The sequence below is a fragment of the Papio anubis genome, chromosome 2, assembly GCF_008728515.1.
Source record: "Papio anubis isolate 15944 chromosome 2, Panubis1.0, whole genome shotgun sequence".
In the NCBI taxonomy this organism is placed as follows: Eukaryota; Metazoa; Chordata; class Mammalia; order Primates; family Cercopithecidae; genus Papio; species Papio anubis.
This window is the reverse complement of record NC_044977.1, coordinates 172831541-172855549: the sequence shown is the minus strand read 5'-3', so window position 1 is coordinate 172855549 and position 24009 is coordinate 172831541. Positions and strand designations below refer to the sequence as shown.

Here is a 24009-nt window from a genome sequence, read left to right as displayed (position 1 = left end):
TAGTTCTGTAACTGGAAAACATAACGGAAGCATAGCAACCAAAGAAGAAACTCCCTTGCACTACTAGTTTTTCTCTGTTCACAGTTTTGCTATCTAGGAGGAGAAGTTGGCGGGTTGGAGGGAATTATCCTGTGCTTCCCACTGAGTGTCTGACCTCAGACAGAAGCTCCTTCCTGACCAGTGGTTTGTTGTGAGGGTACTACCTCTGCTTACTGATAATCAGGAAGAAAGGAAACCCACTTCTCTATTAAGTGGAATTCAAAGAAGAATTTCAATGTCCTTACCTAAAGGGGTTTGAGAGATTACTCCAAAGGAGTAGAGAGCTGAAGAGGGGAATAGGGTTTTTGGCACCAGGTCCTATATCCAGTTTTAGGTAACACCCATGAAATAAGTAATACTCTGGAAGGCGTCCTTCCTAAAAGGAGCTTTCAACCAGGACATTCTGTTGCTTGCTTCCCCCTCTACTTTTGAAACTTTTTCTCCTTTAGTTCTTTTTTACTCAGGTCCCCAGTGTCCATTTTTTAAAATTTGGGGAGCCACCAGATTTACCAAGAATATGATCAACTCTTAGTCTCTATTTTCCCTTCTTATGTCCTACAAATTTGATACTCGTGGGCATCAGTTGGCAACATTTTTATCCTTTGCTTTGTTGATATTGCTCTGATCTCAGTGTACAAAAGCTTGGACACTGTGTGGGGGATGAGCTTGGTTCCCATTCACTCAGAAAGGGGAAGAATGAGAGAGGGGTTCTACTCCAAGCAGTAAATTGTTCCCTTTAGGGATATTTAAATTCAAACACATCACAATACCATAAGGTTTCATTTCTTTCCCAAGTCTCAAGTCAGAACATCTTGAGAAACAACTATTCCTCATGTTAATTTAATTTTGACTTTCTTTCATGAACTAATAGCGTGACCTTACAATGACCAAGAAAGCATTCATGCCTTTCCTTGAGTTAATGCAAAATCATTTGTATTACCATGACAGAGACTCTCTAAGCCCAAATCACAAATTCCTAATCCCTAGAAAAGACTAATCAATACAACACAATGTTGGTTATCTCAAGTTTCTGACTAAAGGAAAGCATTGTATCCTTCAGAATTTTTGGCGAGGGTGAGATATTGAGGTAAATTCATCAGACATAAAGATAACATGGTTCATTTGGTTTAGAAATGAAGTCTCTATTTCAAAATAGTAACTAAGGAACAGTGTATGTGTTTGTGTGTGTGTGCATGAATGCACACGTGTGTATGTTAAAAAATAATACATAGAAGCTATTTACATCAGTCATAAAACACTTTTAAATTATCAGTGAATGTTCTGTATCTCTCTTGTTCACAATGGACTTGGAATGCTGTCTCCAAATACAATTTATTTTATGCTGAAGGTTAGCAACCCCTTTTAGCTTACTAATGTGATTTTCATCCATTAATCCAGGCTCTTAAACCTATATTTCAATTTCTAATTCTAATATTTTGACATAGAACCACACCTTAACAGTAGGAATGAATTTGACTTCATGTCTTCCTAAAAGCATGACTACCATTTTTCCATTTCTGTAGTGAGGATTTTTTTTTTTAATTTGAAAGGTACCATTATTTTCCGTTAGTGATCGTATTTTATGCCACAGTTCAACTCTATGCCTCAGATATTTGTCGCTTCAACATTGCTTTGTCAAGTCTTTTTTACACCATGACTCTCTTTTTATTCTGCACATAATGAATAAGAGCATCAAGGGAAAACTGACACTTTTCATGAGTTTATTTCTGAGGTGGGAATTCATTTACATTGTATCCACTGTATTTTAGTATCACACTGGGTACACTGCATTTCATAGATGGAAACATTCAAACATTGATAATGTTGTTCAAAAGAAAGGTAACTGGGACAAAATTGCTATCTTTTATTATGAGAAATTCTTTGATTTAATTTTCATACTTTGAGTATGATGCATAAAAGACAATTTATTTGAAAGGCTCACAGGCATTTCCTGCAGGACAACATGTGCCTATTTATCTACATGTTTCTTTCCTTCTTCTTGAAATAAGGGGCAAGAAACATGTAGAGTATTCTTAAATGGGAAAGCACAGGTATTTGCTCACCCTGTTCTCACCCACAGCTGACCCAATTTCTTCTCTTTTCAGACTCAATTATCTACCTTCTTCAAGGAGCCACCAACAATTATCCTTGTGCACACTGAGTTTCCCCTTGCTTCATATGGTTTTGGGGTTTTGTCTCCTCAAAAATACTGCAGTTTCCTTAATTTTAGGGACCATCTTTTACAATTCTTATACTCTTATTGTACTAAGTATACAGTAAATTCATTTCACTTTTGAATTCATTCAAACAATAATTCATTAAACACAAGTTTGTTGAAAGTCCTTTAAATGTGAGGCATCATACTAAGCACTGTGAAGGCTACAGTGAACAATACACCCCTGCTTCGTATTTAGTGTAGTGACTGAAGCTTCATGAAGAAGTGTTCCTCAGGAAGCAGCAGGAACCAACAACTGAGGATATACTGTCTCCATCTGTAGCTTTCTAAGAATCCTCAGAGGTCCTTTTTGAACTCAAGCTTCCCCTCATCCACTTTTGGGTTTATATCCGGACTCACAGGTCAAGAAGCTTCCAGGAAGCTTCCAGGAATACAACGTCAATGACACTGACATGTCCCTGAGGTGATCCCATAAGATCACAGTGGCATAAGAGACCCTAGAGATGTTGAGATAGTTATAGTGACTATGGAACTGGACTTTTCATTTCTGTTTTCTTTATATTGTGGGCCACAGTGATCAGGAATCACGTAGGCCAAACACCCTTTTTGCTGCAGTTATGGCTCTCACTCCTCTTCCATATCCCTAGGCTCCAAATGTCAGCTTCTGGACAGTACAGAGGCTGGCAACTCCTCTGCTTTGGAGAGAAGCAACTCTAAAAGTGTTTCTGGGTGGCTGGTAAGCAATATTAGGGCTTCTATTCCTTGAAAATGATAACACCAATGACCATTTATTGTGGTAGGTATTTCTTTTGATCATACCCTGTTCAACACATTGTGAAGAGACAGGTTCTTGCCCAAGAATTATAGGGATGGCTAAACATACAACACCTTATAGTGGGCAGATGACATTGATAACCATTTATTAGTCACATATACTCACATCCCCAGGGAGAGGAATATCACACACCATATAAGGTTACACAGGGGCTGTATTCAGGAACAGAACAAACAACTAATGGCTATGGTTGGCAGGCTTTATAGTACCAAGAAGGTGAGGTCTCCTTACTATGTACTTTCTATATATTATCTCATTTAACCTTCTTAATACCTCTACTAGAGAGTTATTTTTATCTCTTATTTTACAGTTGAAGAAACGGAAGTTCATAGAACGTAAGCCACCCCATGTAATTGTCTAATAAATGGAAAATCCACGATTCAAACCTGGATCTCTCTCTCTATATAGTTGTGACATGTATAGTGACACAGATTGTAAAGCATTCCTTGTGAATCATACAAGGCCATGCTTCCAGCTCACAATGCATGTTGACACAGAATGTAGATGAGAAAGTGGGGTGTAGATTTGTGATGCTCCTGCTGCCTACTCTTCTCAATGAACTACAGCTCAGCTGATGGAAAACGCTTGGGTACAGTGAGTACCTTGGTTCTTATGCAAAGTGCTAATATCTCACAAAACTTTAACAGCTTCTATTTCCTGTGGATGATGTTTCCCTTGAGATTTTTGAAGTTATTATGCCAATCTCAGGGAGATCTTTTAGATTAAAATGGGGACATGTGACTTGGAATGGTTCAGTTAAAGTCATCTACAGCTATTTTCAGAAGCGAGCTAAATATTAACTGATATTAATGCCTACAATTATTCATTTTTTTATGTCAGAATCAGATTGAATACACAAGGGCATTTGCTATTGATGAATGGTTTTCCCAAAGAATTTTACAAAAGAAGAGCATAGGTTGTTTCTATACATATCACACACATGGTGTATTTTCTCTTAAAATAAAGTGGTTGTCCCCTCCAGACTCAGAATGCAGTGGATCAATTTCTCCAGTGTTGATGGTGGGGAGCATTCACTCACAGCAGCGGGCAGAAAATTTTAGGTCACTCTTTTTCTCATCCCTTTGTTTTAGGTATACTTGTAGGGTTATATCTTATGGGTTGTAGCAGTTAACTGTTGCTGCCATCATACTGCATAACAAACAACCTAAATGTCTCAGTGGCTTAAAAGAGGGAACAGTTATTTCTCTTGCTCATTGTTCTGAAAGTCAGCAAGGATGACTCTGCTTCAAGCTGCTAGGTGGTCCACTTCAGGGGACTCAAGGAGTCATTTCATGAGTCCGCCAGCCTTCTTAGATCAATGGCTACCTGGTATATGTTCTTCTAATAATGAATAGCAGAAGTGTAGGAGAGTATGTGGAAACATTTGACACCGCGGCTCTGAATGGGCACACTGTTACTTTCGACCAGTGGGAGGTACTGCAAATCACATGGCACTGGGTAAGAAGTGATGGGACTATGATCTAATCTGCTACAGGGCACCCAACGTACTGGTACAGGGACATTTGTTTTCCTCCTTTTGGCTCTTTAAATTTTGCCACCTGATTCCTCTTTTTATATATCTAAATCTATATTGATATCTATGTCTATATATAAAATCATGGCAAATAGCTATATGAAAAGCCACTTTAAAGTATATTTAATTTAGGCAAAGCTAAACCCTCGAAAAAGAAGATTAAAATTACACCAAGATTACTTCACCCCAAAGCTGATATTTTTCTTACTTTTTGTATTTTTTTGGGATGAATAAAAAAGTTGTGTTTGGGAGATGCCTCCACTGTTTAGGAAGAACCAGAAACTAAATTTATTGCATACTTTCTCAAAGAAAAGTCGGTATGTTATAGATAAATCACCCGATTTTCCATAGAGAAGAGCAATGTACACATTCATGAATTGGAATAAAGCATGTGCCCAGAATGTGATGCATTTTAATTTATTGTCTTAAGTAAGATCTTTTTATCTTAAAATGGTTGGCAGATTCTTAGTACTGGCAGTGTACTGTAATATAGGTGAGAATCAAACATGAATGTGCTTATTAATATTAAATTGTCAAGTCTATTACTTATGATGAACAAGAGTTCTTATCACATCATGGTAGACGGTTAAAACATATAAATAATTACCTTTAACAAATCCAGTGTTCCTTAATTTGTAACATGCTCAGCTACTCTTCTGCATGACAGGAAGTAGCTAAATTCAGGACTGGCAGTACAGACTTGGAAATAGATTATATGATGCTAATACATCACACTCATCAGCTTGGAGTGTCATAAGACTGAGGTTATGGTTCCCATTCTGCCTTACTAACTTTGAAAGGCTGGTGAGACACTAAAAGTTTGGGGGCAGGGAAGATTATAATGGTACATAATATACGTTCTCAAGCTTAAATGAATTAACCCAAGTGTTAATTATCATGGTGATGAAAAACATGTAGACGTGTATTATCCTGGCATGGGGCAGCGTTGCACAGCTGTGACTTGGTGATGTTACCTCTAGAGTCAGAATGCTTGACCTGCATCCCCCTGCTCTACCACTTGCAGAAGGTATGACCACAGAGAAGTTTATTACCCTCTCTGAACTTCAGTTCTTTCATCTGTAAAATATGAATTGTAATAGTATCTACTTCAGAGGGTTGCTGTGAACAGTAATCAAAGAAGGCATGAAAAATGCTTAGCATGACATCTGGCACATAGTAATTCCTTAATAAATGTTGTTAGCTAAAAGTTATCATTTTCATTATTTTAAAGTGTTAAATTTATGCAACACTAAAGGGTCCTAGAGGGCATTTTATTACACTGAGTCTTAAAAACAATGTACTTCATTTTATTTTGACAACCAGGCATTAATCCTTTATGCCATTTTTTGCTGGTCTTTTAGACTCCATGGGATGGTATCCGAGTGGCTTGGAAAAGAATATTTAGTTGTGTTCACCCACCTTTAAAAGACACCTCTTTTGGTGAATTCCAGGTACAGCATGCCACACCCTAATTTCCTGAATAAAAAGCTCAGACATTACCTAGGCTTTTCAAGAAACAGGTCCACATATGTGTGGAGATTTGGAAGGTGCTAGAAGGGCAGAGATTCCAGCTGATTACAACTCTTAGTGCAAAAGTTAGACAAGAAATGTAATAAATGACATTAACAGGAGCTCAGTCATTTTCTTGCAAGGTGACAAGTGATTATAGTTTTTGATATAAAGCCTTCATTAAAAGATGTCTTCAAACAAAATTAACTCCATCCTTTTCTGGCAACCAATATAAAAGATTTGAGACCATTTATTCTGTGATACAGTCGAAATCAAACCTATTTTTGGTTAGATCAGGTTGAACTTGACAGTGAAACTGTGTTGCTGGCTAAAATAATTAAGCCGGTTTTACAAAGCCTCATCGACTCCATGTATTTTAATCATGAACTTCATAATCATTAAACTTAAGGGCCAGAGCCCAATAACTACAAAAATGATGATAATGATAGACAGACAGATAAATAGATAGATAGGTAGATAGATAGATATATAGCATCTAACACATGCCTGATTGCATCTCCCAAGCATCTCTCAAATTTACCTACTTTCTGTCTCCACTGCCACAACTCTGGTCTATGCCTCTAGCTTTTGTTCACCAGGAATTAGTGCAACAAATACCTGAGCTACTTATATCCAATTTTCCTCTCACTCTTGACAATTCATTCTGAATGCTGCTGCCAGTTAGCTTTCAGAAATACAAAGCTGATCACACTCCCATCTCAGCTTGGAGCTCTTCAAAGAATTGCAGTGGGGTGGGGTGGTGGGTTAGAGGGTTGTTGTTTCTAGGAATTCAAGATAAGAGAGGTAGGAACCTAATGGGTTATGAGGATGGAGACAAGAGATTATTCCAGAAAACTGGACAAGGTTGATCTGGAAGGGCCATATCAGCATAAAGGGGTCTGGCCTGAGCATTATTGAGAGGGGCATAGGGAGTTATTAAATGTATCTAAACAATGTGCATAATATGTCACTTCTATATGAAATTTTAGAAATGTGCAGGGAGAGAGAAGAGGTCTAAAAGAAAGCACAGAATAGGAAAAAATACTTATTTCTTAGTGGCTTTGGAATAATTTATAATTTCTCTTAGTGTCTTTTAATATTGCTCTCATTTTCTACATGATTTTAAACCCTCCGATTTTTAAACATTGAAGTTATTTTTGTTTTGTAAGCAAACTAAAAGAAAAGCAAAAGTCCTGAGCTTCTTTTTTTTTTTTTCTTTTTACCACTCCACAAGGCAAATTAAAATACCAAGTTAATTGGGCCCCTCTGCACTTGTCTCTTATTGTAGCTAAATCTCTGGCCCAATGACCTGCTTTCTAATAGGCTTCCCACTGTCTCTGGCTTCCAAATTTCTTGCCTGCAGAAGTCTTTTTGAGTCTCTTACTGGCAGAACCATAGCCCCTGCTAGCTGAGCCGAGCCAACTGTGAGTATCATTGACCAAATGGTAAGCCGATTCTAATTACAGTGTTTTTGTTACTCTTTGAGAGGAAACATACAAGAGCCATCATTTATAATCCTGGTCAGAGTTTTTAGATCTCCCAATCTCAGAAGTGATCATTGGAGTTGTAAACAGAGCCAGTCTGCTGTGAAAAATGCTGGAAGGGAATTAATAAAGCTTTCACATTTTTCCCCCCGTTTTTAAGGAAAACTAATTTAATGGGTATATGGGATTTTTAGCTCTGAGGAAAATTCCTAATGAAGCTGGGCACTGGGGGGTAGAATAAGAATTCAAATGTAATTAAATGCACATAATTATATCATTCTCCCAATTAAGATATTTCATTATATATGGCTATTTCCCCTTTAAAATAATTTTCTGGAAATAGAGGCAGCATGATCTGATCATGTATTCATTTTTTCTCGTTTGCTCTCATGTATCTACACGTAAGTTCTCACTTCTCAGAGGTATGATACATACTTGTCAGCACAGAGCATTTCCAAAAGACAGAGGTAGATTGGCTTCAAAGGCAAAGTTGCCCCTGAAAACTAAGGGCAACATAGAAAGATACACACATAGCACTCAAAATGGGATGGCATTAATTGATCATCTTCACTACCTAAAATTTTCCCATATTATCTACTAAGAAAACCTTCCAAAATTCCTTGGAGATAAAGGGTTAATATGGTGTAGTCGTTTGCTGGAATGTCATAACTAAATAGCATAGACTGCGTGGATTAAACACCAGAAATTCATTTTCTCAGCTCTCTTGAAGCCTTCAGAAGTTCAAGATCAAGATGTTGGCATGTTTGGTTTCTTCTGAGGCCTCTCTCTTTGACTTGCAGATGGCTGACTTCTCACTGAGCCTTTGAACACATACACCCTTGGTGACTCTCTTTGTGTCCTATTCACCTTTCTTAAGACACCAGTCAGATTGGATTAGGGCCCACTCTAATAGCCTCACTTTTACCTTACCTCTTTAAAGGCACTGTTTCAAAATACACTCACATTCTGAGGCACTAGGGCTTAGAGATTCAACATACTACTTTTTGTCGTAATTCAGCCCATTTTATATATAGCATCAGCTGGAAAGCACAAATTGACAAAATGAAACAATAAAGCAACTAAGATATTGTTTGTTCTCTTATAAAAATAGCAACAGTGATAAGATAATCTTCCAAATCTGAACAAAGAGATAAATATGGCCCTTTTTCACTCCAAAGAAAACCAAGAAGCTGCTCAAGCCAGAGCATTACTCTTCTTCTTGCAAGTGCCTGATGCCTCTCCAAAGATGTTCATGCCTCATAAATGAGAAGTGGACAGAACCTGAGCTTTCATGTCAAGTGAGTTTTCTGTAAGTCCCAGCTCTCTTACCAGGGAACACCTTGGGCAAGTAACTTAGCATCTCTGGGTCTCAATTCCCTCATTTGAAAAATAATGCTCTCATCCACTCTACCTCCCTCCTTCCAAGGTGAATGGGGATCAAATTAGCAAAAGCTACCTTGGGGCTGTGAGATTGGGAGACTTGAACTTGTGTCTGATCTTGAATCTTGGTGATCAAGGCATAGTTTCATAGCAAAGGATAAATGGATATCCAATATTTCTGGAACATGAAACTAAGTTTGAGGAAACAAATTATAAGAAATCAGAACTTGAGCAATATAGAATATTAAATGAGTCTGGGAACTGTCTATAAATTTGAGAGAAATGTAAAAGACAGCAAATAAATGCCATTTTCTTCCATGTTTCATTACATAAAGGATTTGAGAGATGGTAAATAAATACAACAAAATGGGAACATACAAATAACAAATTTAAAATAATCAAAATAACTAATGACTTAAATGAAATAGCCAAAAGTATAGGAAATTGGGCTACAGCTAGATGGGCTGTGAGGTTGTATATGTGAAGCATAAATTTGTTTTGCTTATGATATTCCTAGGATGTAAGGCAAAACAGGGAACGTTATTATGGGTTCACATGACACTCACTTCATGAAGGAATAGAGTTCACTTTTTTTTTCTTATGGCAGCAAAGTTTTGCCAAGTGCAATGTTCCAGAAAAAATTTCTAGTGCAGGATGGTTTATGGGTCAGTGTTGGTATCCTGACTAATCACTAAATCTTCAGAAGAGGGGAGATTAACAGAAAGACAGAGGTCTGAACCCAACCTCCAGAGATTTTAGTTCAGTAGATCTGGGTAACACGTTCATATTTAATATTTTTCAAAGTCTTTCTCAATCTATCTGATCATTAGCCGGGTTGGAAAGTATTGATGTAGGGTATATTCAGGTGACTTAGGTTGGGTTTCCCCAAAAAGTGGGCAATGAGATGAAATTTGAATGCAAAGAGTTTATTTAGGAAGTGTTTCCCAAAAGTTTATTTGGGAAACATCAAAAGGGAAGTAGAAAAGTGAGACAAGGGAAGAAAGACAGCAAAAATTCGTGCCTTACAAAGCCCATTATTTTGATGTATGAGTTGAGCTTCATTCTTCTGGGGAAACTCTGCAACATGGGGTAGAATATATGCTTCCCAGAGTGAGGGGTCTGGGTGTTTATACACCAAGTTCTTACTAGTCATTGGCTGACGATTGCACCTTGAAGGTGCAACTCGCCAGCATTCCAAACCTGCTATGTAAGTGGCAAAATATGCCATGGTGACCACAGAAAACCCTCAGGCAAGTGGATGCAGGAGGTGCCAGTTAGAATTTGGCTGGTGTACATGCAAATGGTAAGACTGAAGGCAGATGTGGCTGCCAGTGACACCACCCTCCCCAACATCCCCACCATCCCAGGAGCAACCTGAAAATAAAAGTCATCATCCCCATGATTGAAAACTATATGTACATCTGCCCCATCCTGGAGCCTGGTTTACTTAAGTGTATGTGGGATTTCAGAGCTGGCTGGGCCTAAAGCGATGGGTATAAAAAAGGGATAAACCACTGTGATCCCCAAACACCAAGCTCTGCTAACTAGCTGAGTGAGCTAAGACTTGCTTTGTTCTTTAGAACCTCACTTCCCTCTTGTGCAAATTAAGAAAAATGTCTTTCCCTATCCTCCTCCACTTATCAAGAGTCTTAAGATGAGACTTCATAAAATGAAAGGATGCGGAATAACTAGGCAATGTGACACTGGTGGAGCAAAGGGCTTTGCAGATAGCTACCTGGCTCTGCTCTTGCAGGATGCTTTCTAAGTTTTCGTTTCCTCATCTGCAAAATGAGAAAAATGATAGTATCTACTCGATAATAAATGTTGTGAGAACTAGGGAAGATGGGAACAGAATCTTGCACTATGCCAAGTAAATGATAACCATTGTTAGGGAAAAGTGGAATTGTTTGATAAGAGATTCTTTATCTGTGACTTATGCACAGGATTCCTCAGTTCATGTGAATATAAAAAGTCTTGTAAATGGTGAAGTGCTGAAAATGTCAGTTTAAGTCAGTCCTGTTTGTCCCCCTAAAGACTTACTCCAGGCAATACTTTTTCGAGATTTTCTTCTTCCTTTCTCACATCGCATTTGCCTCTTGTCAGTTGGCTCCTGAGAGAGCCCAAGAACTGGCAGGGCTGTCTGTGGGAATGAAAGACTTTGAGAGAAGACCAGCATCTTTCAGACATTTTCCTTCAGAAGAAATGCAGACAATCCCAAGGAAGCCGGCTTTCTGTGAATTAACCTCATCCTACTCCCCATGGGTCATTTTCTTTGGAAATCTATTCAACAGTTGATGAGATTAGCACAACAGATTGCTTGTTGGTTCTTAGACCAACAGCCAGATTTCAGATTGCCTTTTGTTTTACAAACTCTTCTTTGTAAGAAAATAAAAATAAAAAGAATAAAACAAAAAACATGAGGTTTTGGTTCTAACCCCAGAGAGACCTACAATCTATTCGTTTCAGGCCTAGCTTTTGAGGTCAGATCCAGAGAACTCCTGCCATTTGAATGCCTGGACATCCATAGGGAAAGAAAGCAAATACATTGATTCTTGTTTGAAAATGGTGAGCAAAATGCAGAACATTTTCCAGCCAAAGAAGAAACACAACTTATGAAATTGATCAACTCAATTGCCACTAGTGAGTGACAAGTGTAAATGTTTGCACTGAACTTGGAGACAGCCTTAAAAATATATCTAGTAATTTCCCCAGAAACACGAAACTTAGGCCATCCCTAGGCCAAATTTGGCAAGTACGCTTTGTTTTCAATGTTTCCAACATCTGTTTTCCTGATGTTTTCACAACCCAATTCCATGTTACCCCAATGTGCACGCAGACACACACACACTCACACACACATGCACACATGCATGCACACGTGCATGGTTCCTAAGTGATCCTCACTAGCTTCTGGTTCTTTTCTTATTGAGGAGATTATAGCCATAAAACTAGTGACTTTCCTTTTTACTGTCCTCCACCAATGAAACCATGAGACTCTATGTTCACCTTGTGGCCTCTACCGCATAATTTCCCTGAGTTGAATGAAGAAGTCTTGGACCTTGAGGAGTGGCCCTGGCTGGGGATATGTAGCCCACTAAGTCATATGGCACATTTGGGACCATCCGTATCATGAGTGTGGGCAAATGTGGATGAGGAATGCAGATCTTCCTTTTTGTGTGAATTCAGATTCACCTATTTGGACTTCGGACAGGACATTTATAAATGTGTGGTAATTGAGATTGCCTCTGGTTTGCTCTGTACGGGTCAGACCCAATCAGCTTGACAGATGAGTGATATCACTTTGGGAAGTCAAGCTAACAAGGGCTCTGGAAATGGAGAAGGGCATCATTTATGGATAGTCATTCTCCTCATGCCAAGCAGGGATGCACTCAATCACTTGTGGTTTATGTTGGTACTCAAGGAAACAAATGCTAATCAACTCTCCCTCTCCAGCAACTTGCACCAGGATAATTTTCTCCACCTCTCCACTGGGAAACCAGGTCATGCTCAACATGGAACATGTTATCTGGGGGCTGTTTTAAAAGGCAAACTGATCTCCTTATCCTATCTTGAAAGAACAAGAGGGCTTTTGGAATCATAAATATTCTTTACTGTGACTCTGTGACAATGTGGGAGCCTTACATGCCTTTCCAATCCTCAAGGAAACTTGCTGATGGCCAGTGACATTTTCATGGTGTATGTTGTTGTGTTGTTTATCAAGAGAGGAAATTAGTGTCCTTTAAGGGACACTGGTTGGGGAACATGAGGACACAGTGCTAATCTGCAGGCCTGCAAGAGTTTCAATTTCAACACCTGTAAATTAAGTAGGCAAGCTCATCCCTAAGACTCTCCCAGCCCTAACAATCTAGGCATTCACCTAGCTGTAGTAACAAAGACATTTAATTAAGCAGATTTTTCCACTTCCTAACTCTGCCGATAGATGAGAGAACTTACTATATGAATTGAAAGTATTAAACCAATAAGGAAAACCTACCCACGTCCGAGGCTGCCTTATGTTTGTTGATGTCAGGACAAGAATTATTGTGAAGAATCAGAGAAGGACGTTAAAAAAGAACAATGCGTACCTGGCAGATTTTGTATATCATTGCATTACAATTTGCCAAAGTGTTCTTGAAAGTTAAATCTTCCATTACATAACTTTTCATCACTTTGTTAAAAATGTTCCAGTTGGGTTGGCATGTTTTATGATTTTTCCTTGCTTCAAAGATAAGCACATTGTCAAAGATTAGGCTAAAATTCCTAGGTATTTCTGAATTTAAAAGGTTGGGGTTAAGAAACAGATGCCAAAACAGGAGGCTGAGAAAAGCTGTTATTTAAAATGTTTAGAAGGTAAGATATAGGTTAGATACTATGTGTCTTGAGTTGATAGTTAATTTCAAAAATCTTACAGTCCCCAAATAGGTAGCTCTCCATCTGCAAAGGTTTGGAAAATTAAGGGTCAAGCTGGGATCAAAACTGAAGCATACATGTTGGGCCTTTTTCTGTGCAGACTTGAGTCTTAGTTCCTTTCACTCATTGGCAGCATATACTGTTGGCCTTGGGGGACAGAGCATTCCCACAAGCTGGCAGGAAGAGCATTTCCTCTCAATTCTGATCATAAATGGGTGCCATAGCCTGGTATTTATTTTAAAATAATGAAACAAACAAAAGAATTAATTTTCTCCTCCAGTGGCTTATACCTGATTCATGGCAACCGAACTTAAAGGTTCTTTTTAAACAAAAACAAAAAAGTACTTGAGGCACTGTTAACTAAAAATCTACACATATAATTCAGGCAGGGGCATTATTAACCTATGACACATCTCTCAGCTCTATGTATATGGAGAATTTCAAAGTAAGTATGTGGAAATTTAACTTTCCTGCATCTGAACAAGGATATGACTATACTTACAGTCCTTTTCAGGGATTTTTGCTTCACAAGTGCTTTTACTTGAATAATATAATTGACCATTGGGAAAATAAGCTCTCATTAGTGAGGACACAAAGATTATTTTGGAAGAAGCAGCCTGGAATGGATTATCTGATTTGTGAAAGCTTTTCTAAAATGAATGCGACTCATATACTCAAATAAATACAGTTAATTTACTTTTTTAAAGGGTTGTCTTAGCAAAGGCTTGATTTTCCTATTCTATAGGAAAAAATATGTGTATTTCAGTTCAGTTGGGTATCTTTCTAGAGTACCTGCAGAGATATATTATAGTATTGCCCTCCAGGGGGCGATAAATCTTCAACAAAGCTTCAATCTCACTGGGAAGGTGAATTCTCAATTCAGTTAGTAAAAGCAGACATTCTGGCTTCCTTCTTGCTGGGATGCAGGAATTCTCGGGCCTGTATCCTGAATTTTACATCGAGGAGTTACCCCAGGTTTCTAGACTAGATATAACACTTTTAGCAAGTCTGGTGGGGTTGGGGTGAAAAGCCCATGGCCCTGGGGTGTGTACTATGAGCAGAGCCTGGCCGCAGTACTCTGCATGCCTCGCCACAGGTCCTGGATTAGCTGACCCTGATTGTCCCTTACAATAAATAAACATTTAAAGATACTATTGCTACCTAGGACCTCTAGGGCTTTCTGAGAGCAGAAATATTAGGCCCAAAGATACCCTAACTTGGGTTGGAGAAGGCTAAGTGTCTCAAAATGGCAGAGGTTCCCTCTTCCCTACATAAATCTCACAAAGGGCTATTTTTGTGGTATTAAAAAAATAAAGCCATCACATAGGAGACTGCAGAACTATAGGTCTGAGGAATCAGCAACTTTAGGTAGGAAAGTTGATGAGCATAAGGCAGCACAGTGGATAAATGGTTCATAGCTTCTGGAGTTGACAGACTGGGTTTCAATGCCTGCTATTCTTACAAACTCTGTATTAATTACTTAACTCCTGTGTCTCTGACTCTCGTTCACAAAAGACTATCTCATAGGGGAGTTTGTAAGGATTCATTAAGATACTCCAAAGAAAGTACTTGTTGCATAGTAAGTGTTCCATAAATGCCATCAGTTCTACTATTCCTTAGTCTGGAACTGAGATCTCTACTATATAGTTCCAGCCTTATTTCTCACTTCTTTGCACAGACTCCTTCATCCCAAACACCTCCCTATATGATATCCCTCTGCTCCCTCTGCTTCTTCTATCTTCCTTGTCTACATCATCATCTTATGAGATCCCACCCAAGTTTTAAGGATTATCTGTAATGGTACCTTAAAACCAATAACTTCCACACAATTCCCTACTTCCAAGAACCAAATGTGCTTTCTCCTATCTCTGGCCAATGACAAGGACACAATATCTTGATTGTATGACAGATGCCCAGGAGTATATATTTTTTAAAACTCATAGAACTGTGTACCTAATCTAAGAAAATTATAACTATAAACCAACTCCGTAGGAATTTAATGTGAAGACCTGTCTTTGGAGACAGAAAGATTTGATTCAAATTTAAGTTCTAAGACTTTCTACCTGGTAAATCAATGAACCTCTCTTACTTGAAGTTTTTCCCTATGTAAATAGAGCAGTTGTCACTCTCTTATCTTATTGGGAGAGTTTAAAGACACAATAATAACATAAAAATGCCTCTCACAGTGCTTGCACCCAGTTGATGCTACATGATTACAAGGACCTTCCTCCCTAGCATAACCATTTCTACATTTGTCAAACATGCCCCAGTCCACCAGAAAGTAGTCTTGAGGACAGGCTATGTGCTGTCTTTTTCTTTTCCATTTTGTCCAGCATAGTGCAAAGGTACAATAAGTATTTGGATTCAATAGCCAATTATATCTATTTTTGAAGAGTAAATGCCAAAAGGCATCCTGACTTAAGCCTCTAAAGGATGCCACACTTGTGTATAACCACCTAGTAAAGTTCAGTATTTTAGAGTCTGACAGATACTTAACTCAGCCAATAATTCAGCTATGGCTCCCCAGTGTACAGTAGGGCTTAATAACACATTTTTTCATTGTGATAGTTCTTTGAGTTCATAAAGGTTGTCTGTTTTTCTTTAGAGCAAGTAGAATGACTATACTGTTTTCTTGACCAATAAGTCACTCTGTTTTCCATGGTTCAAAGTTAAGCTTTTATTTGGTTTTAAATTAAAAAAATAAATTTCATTATTAAATAGTGAGATGGATCTAACTAATGTTCAGATAGTAGCTTACTCAGAAATATACCACCGGGGGTACAGTTAAGGGGTGGATCACCTAAACTAAAATTATTTGTTATGTTGTAGTGTTTGTTAAAAGTTCAGCAGTGGCATAATTCAAAAGAAATTGAAATACAAAGTTTTAAATGTTTACAATGGATGGGAGAAGTAAACCACTTATTTCTACTGCAATCGCAAACTACTTTCTTTCTCAATGCCAGTCAGTTTGGACACTATACCACAGTGCTAATATCATCAGGTTCATCTGCTTTCTTTTGCCTGCTTGGCAGGGATTTCAAGTATTCGAGGTGTCTCCGGGCATCCTCCTGATTTTGCCTCACATAATATACCACATATGAGATCACCATGGTGAACCAGCCAAACATGGTGACCAGCATGGCATAATCGGTAGTTTTTTTAGGGAGGTTACAAAGGTCAGCATCGTTGGCAGCATTGAGGAATGGTCTGCCAGCATGTTCATCCAACACGGATGTTTTACATATCACATTGTGGGCTGTCTCATGATTGGATGCCATGCTCCTCAGAACTTGCTGTAGAGTACAGTCGCAGTGCCAGGGGTTGTTGGCAATTCTGGCCCTGGCCTTCAGGTTATTGAAGGCATTTTTGTGCACACTTTGAATCCGATTGTCGGACAAGTCCAGAGTCTGCAAGGTTTCAGCCACTCCTTTGAAGGCATGCTCATCGATAAACTCAATGCCATTTTTGGACAGGTTGAGAACTCTCAGTTGATGGAGGTCCTTAAAAATTTCATTGGGAATAGATGTGATCTGATTGGAGTCCAGATACAGTAAGACTGTTTCAGGAGGAAGATCTCTAGGTATTTCCTTGAGATTTGCATTGCTACAGGTGACATTTAAACCCCCAGAGGAAGAACAAAGACAGCCCTTGGGACACATACTGGCAGAATGAAAGCACAGTATCATAAGAACAAAACTTTGTAGGAGGAGACACATGGAGAGGGAACGGGTTAACCACAGGTCTACCAGATTCATGCTGGAATGTCAGCATAATCACGAGCCCATTCCTCATTTACTCCAACAAGTGTGGTAATGGTTCCAGCCCTGTCCACACTATTGATTTCCTTCTTGCGTGGTTCAAAAGGCTGCAGCTAACACATGTGTCTCTTCATTATTTCTGTCCTTGCTTGGGCACCTAAAGGAAAGGGAAACAGATGCAATTAGCTCCTTTGCAAAGGGAGGTACATTGTAATTAAAGGTGCTCTCAGGTGTCTGGCATTCTATGTGGGTAGGGGGTTAGGTTATGCAGGTAATTTCCATCAATGCCACTAGGAATTCTCTGTGAAATGGGAGTCTCCTGTTCAAATCCCAAGTGCTGGGGGAGAGAACTGTCAATATATGAAAATACTTCTGAATTCTGTTGCCTGGTTTTCAGTTGGATAGAATGAGAACAAACACTCCCTATTTCTCTGCTGATCTCCACATCTTGGACCCCTTCTAATTCTACAGAAATAAAATTTAATTACGCCGCTCACCCTTTCTGAGACAACAGATGCATTAATGCAATTTAGTCCTGCACTTGGGCAGCAATGAGAAATAATACCAACATTTCATGGTTAATGATTATAGACAGGGATATCTGTCATGGCTTTTGAATGGATGCCCAATTTGGAATATTGTCTCTAAAGAAACATCTTACTTGAATTAAGAAAAGAATAAATGCATTCCAACCTTCACAACAAAATACTGCTAGAGGCTGACAACCAAGAACCTCCAGGATAGTTGCCTTCCTTGTGACCTCTTAAAATTACATTATACCTGGGAGGATGCTTTTAACTGAATTTCCAGAGGATCCTCTCTCTCTTTTCTAAGGACCATATCCCCATCCCAATAAATGCTTAAATATGACACACACCTATAAGACTTTTTTATATAACAAGAGAATTAAGAAATACTGGCTTTGAAAACTTTCCCAATAAACTTCACTCTCTCTGTGTTGCATATATATACTGTTAGTGTTGGCAGAGGCCACAGAAATTGCAAAATTAAGTGATATGAACAAAGTTATGAAACTTACTCGACAGCAGAGAGCAGAGATAAGAATATAAGTTAACTCTCAAAATTACCCTTTAATATAGAGAGGAAAGCACACATCTTTGGGACCAGTTCACAGAGGAGACAAGTGGATCCCAGAGAGATGAGGTTTCTTGCACAAGGTCAAACAGATTGAGATGTAGAGACAGGACTCAAGCCAAAGTCTTTGTTCTGACTCATTAATATCAAAGCCCTTTCCACTATCCACACACTCTCTTCCAATCTCATCTGCTCTATAAGTATTTAGCAAGCATTGCTTATTGTGATTTATGATGCTGTTATGTTGCAGCCCTATCTTTTATGCTATGAATACTGTGCCAAGTTGAGGACCCCATGGAGCTCAAGTGAGAGGTCCCTCTGCATTTCAAAGGGAACCCATGCCTGACTGAGAAGATTCCCTCCCAGGATCTGAGAAACAAGAAGAGCATTCACTCCTCTTACAGCAGTGAACAACACACAACTTTCTGCATGAGCAACTAATGACTTTCTGAAAACTTATCTTTTATGAAGATCCCAGATGGATAAATACAGAGAGAAATGACTCCAAATGTTACCGAACTCACAGAAGAGAAGATTAATGATTAATGTGAGCTGAAAACATAATGATCTGGATTGTTAATCATGGAAAAAATGAGATTAGCAACAGCAGAATGCAGTGGATGTGCTTTTGGAAAACTGAGTCCCTTAAATACCAGAGAATGCTAAAGAGAGACCCTAAGCTTACTAAGCCCTCTATCACCAGAGCATTTCATTGACAATGAAAGTATCCTCCCTTTCATGTTTCCCTTCAAAACTGTCTTGCATAGCACTTGGGGACTATAGGAATCTAGATGGGAAAGAAAAAAAAAATAAACAGGTGTGAAAGGGAAGAGAGAAGACAGAGGAGTAGAAGGACAAGGCAATGAATTCTAGGAAAGGGGCATGAGAAAAACACAGGAGATAGAAGAAATTAATGTAATCGAAGAAAATAAAGGGAGTCCACATCAACCAAGTGATTCCACTGAGTATGTGCAACCAGCCTAAAACATGCTGAAAGATGAGAAGCCGTTTCTGGAGGACACTTCATATTTCTCTCGGGATTCATTAAAGGAGTTTGGTGTAGTAAAGTGTTCTCTATTCAGAGTACAAGCTCCATGAGGACAGAGACTTGTTTCTGCCTCTTGCAGAGACAACAGTAAGCAATTAAAAAGTAGAAAGTACACTGAGTTTGCATATCAGCTTTATTTGTTATTTTATTTTATTTTGAGATGGAGTCTTGCTCTGTTGCCCAGGCTGGAGAGCAATGGTGTGATCTCGGCTTACTGCAAATCTCCGCCTCCCGGGTTCCAGTAATTCTCCCGCCTCAGCCTCCCAAGTAGCTGGAACTACAGGCACATGCCACCATGTCCAGCTATTTTTTTTATTTTTTATTTTTAGTAGAGACAGGGTTTCACCATGTTGGCCAGGCTGATCTTGAACCCCTGACCTTAAGTGATCCACCTACCTTGGTCTCCCAGTGTGCTAGCATTACAGGTGTGAGCCACTGCATCGGGGCTGTATCCCAACTTTAATTCTTATTAGTAGTGGTGTTCTTGGGGATCTCATTTTCTTTATTTTTGTATAAAGATGATAAAAGCACCTAATTACAAGGTTGATTTGAGGGTTATATGAAGTAATTCATGTAAAGCACTTAGCACAGTATGAAATTGGTAGTAAAAGTTCAATGCTTCTTAGCCATAGTTACTATTATTATTATCGGATACATTCCCAACACCCAGCATAGTGCTTGGCATATCGTGAGGACTAAATAAATATCTTTTATATGAATAAAGCAACAAAATATTGAAGAGTCTAGCTATGCTTTTTATTCTCCATGGCAATTATTTTTATAAATATTTTAAACATAAACATTGGTTCATCAAATGTCTACTGGTGTTACACGGCAACATAATGGACTTAGGAAAAGTCATATGTGTTTCAGGCTCCTAGGAGATGGAAAGAAGAATGGAACTCTTCCTCAGTAGGCTTCTTTACACTTATTCAGGGTTTCTCCAGAAGGATCAGTCCAATGGTCATGGTCACATATAAGAAATGTTTAGGACACAGGTTGAGTTCTCTACTCAGATTGCAATCTTTCTTGAGATGGAATCCATCATATCCCAAATGGTCTACCTGTGAGCTGGATGTAATGCTTGTTAGGAGTATAAATACAGAGCACCCCTTGCTTTCAAAGAAGTTGGACTTGAACTGAGTATTTCATTTTCTCTCTATTATGTTTGATAAAAAGAGAATAAAGTCTTCTGGGATTGGCTATATTGCTGAGCCTCTGTGAGTCAGCCTCTACAGCCATCACCCCCAACCAGAATAAAGTGACAAAAGATGCAGGATGTAGACAGCTGAGCCCTGGGATGCTGCAGTGGTTTGAGTATGTGTGTCCTTCACATTTTCTGATGTCTAAATCTAATCCCCAGTGTGAAGATATTTGGAGGTGGGGTCTTTGAGAAGTGATTAGGTCATGAAAGCAGAGCCATCATGAATGGAGCTAGTGCCCTTATAAAAGAGGCCCCAGAGAATTCCTTCATCCCTTCTGCCATGTGAGGAAACAGAGAGAAGAGAGCCATCTATAAGCCAACAAACAGGACCTCACCAGAAACCAAATCTTCTGGCACCTTGATCTTGAGCTTTGCAGACTCCAGAACTGTAAGAAATAAATTTCTATTGCTTTAGCAGTGCAAATAGACTTAGACAGATGTCCAGGATGTAGACAACAAAGCCAAAGGCACCAAGTCAAGGTCATCTTCACCAGGGAGGATGGAAGAGCTGCTTTCCACTCCATGATACTGGTTCTGTAATTTCCAAAGGGATTATCAGTTTGACATTGCTTTATATTACTAGATAGGTCAACAATGCCTGTTGGAAAAAGAAGATATGAGGATATGCGCCTCAGAGAAAAAGAGGTGGATATTCTTCTGACATTGGTTATCATCCAGCAGAATACAGGGCTAAAAAGCTTGGAAGCCTAAAACTCCCTCCTGCTCTGACTGAATCACATCTATACACAAACCCCAAGCAGTAAACAAGCTATGCTGCTGGGCAAGAAGACTGCCTTCCTACTAACTTCAGAATGAGTGGTTAGAACATAAAGAAGGACCTGGGGTCACACTGGTAATGGCAAAACAACAACAGCAGTTACTGCCTGTCTTTCTGATAAGAATAAGATCTATTAAAGGGACGGACCAAGTTAAACAGCGTCTTTCCTCCCTCCTAACTGCCCCTCTGCAAATCTTGACTCACTGGACTACCCTGTCCCCATCTACTCATTCCCTTTAACTATGTCTGGGTCAAGCAGGATGCCGTAATATTTCTGGATGTGGTGTTTAAGTATTCACTGCACCCCAAAGGAGAATTATTTTATCCAGACTCATATCTCGCTCGTATTTTCTTGCCACCCAGGTTTCTGAGCATTAGCAGTTAATTCTGGGATTGGGTGGCAACCATCAAATACCATTTCCAGAAGAAAAAAAAACAGTGCATTTAACAGGGTGTTCATTCAGTGAGAAGACAGGCCATTCAGCGGCTGATTAACAACTGTCTTGCTGCTTATTTCTTTCTTTTCATCATTAAATGACAGGAACATTCAGAGATTCTAACACAAAAGCTTTTATTAACCCTTCTGAGACAACTAAGTGTATCAATTCACAGAGAAATGCCAGATACACCAGTTTCTTCCAATTATAGTCTATGCAACTCTATTACCAAACAGGAGAATTTGATTAAAAAGGAAATAGATAGCAAAACAGGAAGGGCTTTTAATTTAAAACATAAAATTCAGATCAAGGGGAAAAAACCCTCATACATTTAATTATTTTAAATTTAAAACTTCTCCATGGCAAAAAGTTAAGGTTATAAACAAAGTCAAAGAACAAATGACAAAACAAAAGGTTGATTATTTTAATACACAAAAAATCCTTTCAAAAGAATAATAAACTAATCTAATTTAAAAAATGGAGAGCTGAGCTGGGTGCAACAGTACACACTTATAGTCCCTGCTACTTATGAGGTTGAGGTGCAAGGATTATTTGAGCCCAGAAGTTTGAGTCCAGCCAGGGCAACATAGCAAGACCCTGTCTCTAAATATAAAAATAAAAAAAAAAGAAAGAAAAAAAAGCAGAAAAGAAAAATGATGGGAAATAATATATATAAATGGCAATGCATATGATGTATACAAAATAAACTATATGAAAAGATTCTTGATTTCACTGACAGTACAATAAATTCAGGTTAAAGTACTTATCATCTAGATTAAAATTAGGCATAGTATTTAGTGTCAATAAACATGTTAAGAACAAAGCGTTCTCAAACACTTGACAAGAGGATAGATTGGTGCACTCTTGTCATATAAGCAATTTGGGACTATCTATCAAAAATTTAAAATTGAAGAATAAGCTATTGATGATATAAAGATGTCCAAAGATTACCCTAAAGAGCAGCTCAATAAAAAAGCAAATACTTATAATATAATCACATTTGTGTAGATTTTTTAAAGAAGATAAATATGCAAATATAAATATGTAATTAATATGTTTACATATGTATAGATCACTTCCAAAAGGATATGTCAGAAACTATTAGTAATGGTTAACCCCAAGTGACTAGTGGAACTGACGCGCTGCCAGGGGGAGAAGAGGAATTGCCTTTCTATTTTATATTCTTTTGTATGGTTTTAATTCCTTATGGTATAAACGTATATTTTATTTTATAGTAAATATTTAAAATATAATGCAAAAGGACTAGGATTAGCCAAAAAATGAACCCAAATTTAATGCCTCAGAAAGCAACTATTCAGTGCATGAAAGAGTTGAACAATGGTGGCCAAGATGGCAAAGGCAAATGAAAGAACAATGAATTATTAAAAGCAGTACATGTTTCATGATGAGAGACTGAATATACAAACGGACAGTAGCCACACCATGTACAAAAATAGATTTCTGATGCACAATCTGCAGCAACCAGACCAGGAAACCAAACCACAATCTCTGTAGCAAACAACCAAATCATCCAAGAAGCTGATTATTAACTGATAATTTTCCTAAATGTTGACCCTGCTTCCAACTTAGGACCAATTCAAGAACACCAGATATGCACCCCTAACCAATCACGTATGCTGCCCTGCTTCTAGTTAGCCCACCTCCAGCTTTCCCATGTCAACAGCCTTCAATCAGAACTCACCTGAAGCCTTCCTTTTTTCTCACTATAATGCTTTTACACTCCTCTGCCAGCCTTTGAGTCTCTCTGCCAAATGCAAGGTATGGTGGTTGCCTCTTTTGCTATAGAAAGCTCTGAATGAATAGCATTTGCTTATTCTCATTTGGGTGGTTTTTATTTATTTTCACAAAACCTAAAGTTTGAGTACTTGATATCTTTAATGCAATATTTCCAAAATTAGTCTTATTGACTATCATAGAGCTTAGATATGATTTATTTATATGATCAGGTTATCTACAAAATAAGTATTGGTTGCATAAACCATCAATATGTCTAATTCCTGTGTATTTGTGATTAAAATTATTAGGAAAAGAGAGTTGGGACCTGGTTAATTCAAGCGAATAAACTGCATAGGTAATTTTTCCACTGCTGGTCTTTGGGATCATGTTTGGAGATAATAACTTCTTCATTCACATCTTTAGCACTGAGTTCTGTCATGGACTTTAGTTCTCCATTTCCATTCTCAACTGTCTACTACAGGAAGAGTTCCTCAGGGCCTCAAACTTTGCATACCCAAAAGTAAAATCATAATTTTACACTCAGCTTTACCCAACAACTTCTGCCTCCACTGTAGACCACATTTT

At 38.4% G+C, this 24009-nt stretch overlaps 1 protein-coding gene across 7 annotated transcripts in view; it reads right to left on the bottom strand.

Annotated features, from left to right (window-relative positions):
* The window catches only part of LRRC3B (leucine rich repeat containing 3B), a 185153-nt gene that overhangs the window by 79505 nt on the left and 81639 nt on the right, over positions 1-24009 (bottom strand). For 6 of the 7 annotated variants that reach the window (XM_009201810.3, XM_003895186.5, XM_009201812.4 and 3 more), the window contains one exon: positions 16020-17282. The exons of the other annotated variant lie outside the window; for it this stretch is intronic. In XM_009201810.3, the coding sequence (XP_009200074.1) occupies positions 16343-17122 (780 nt within the window). In that variant the 5' untranslated portion in view covers positions 17123-17282 and the 3' untranslated portion in view covers positions 16020-16342. Of the gene's footprint in view, positions 1-16019; positions 17283-24009 lie in introns of those variants that run through there. 7 annotated transcript variants of the gene reach the window in all.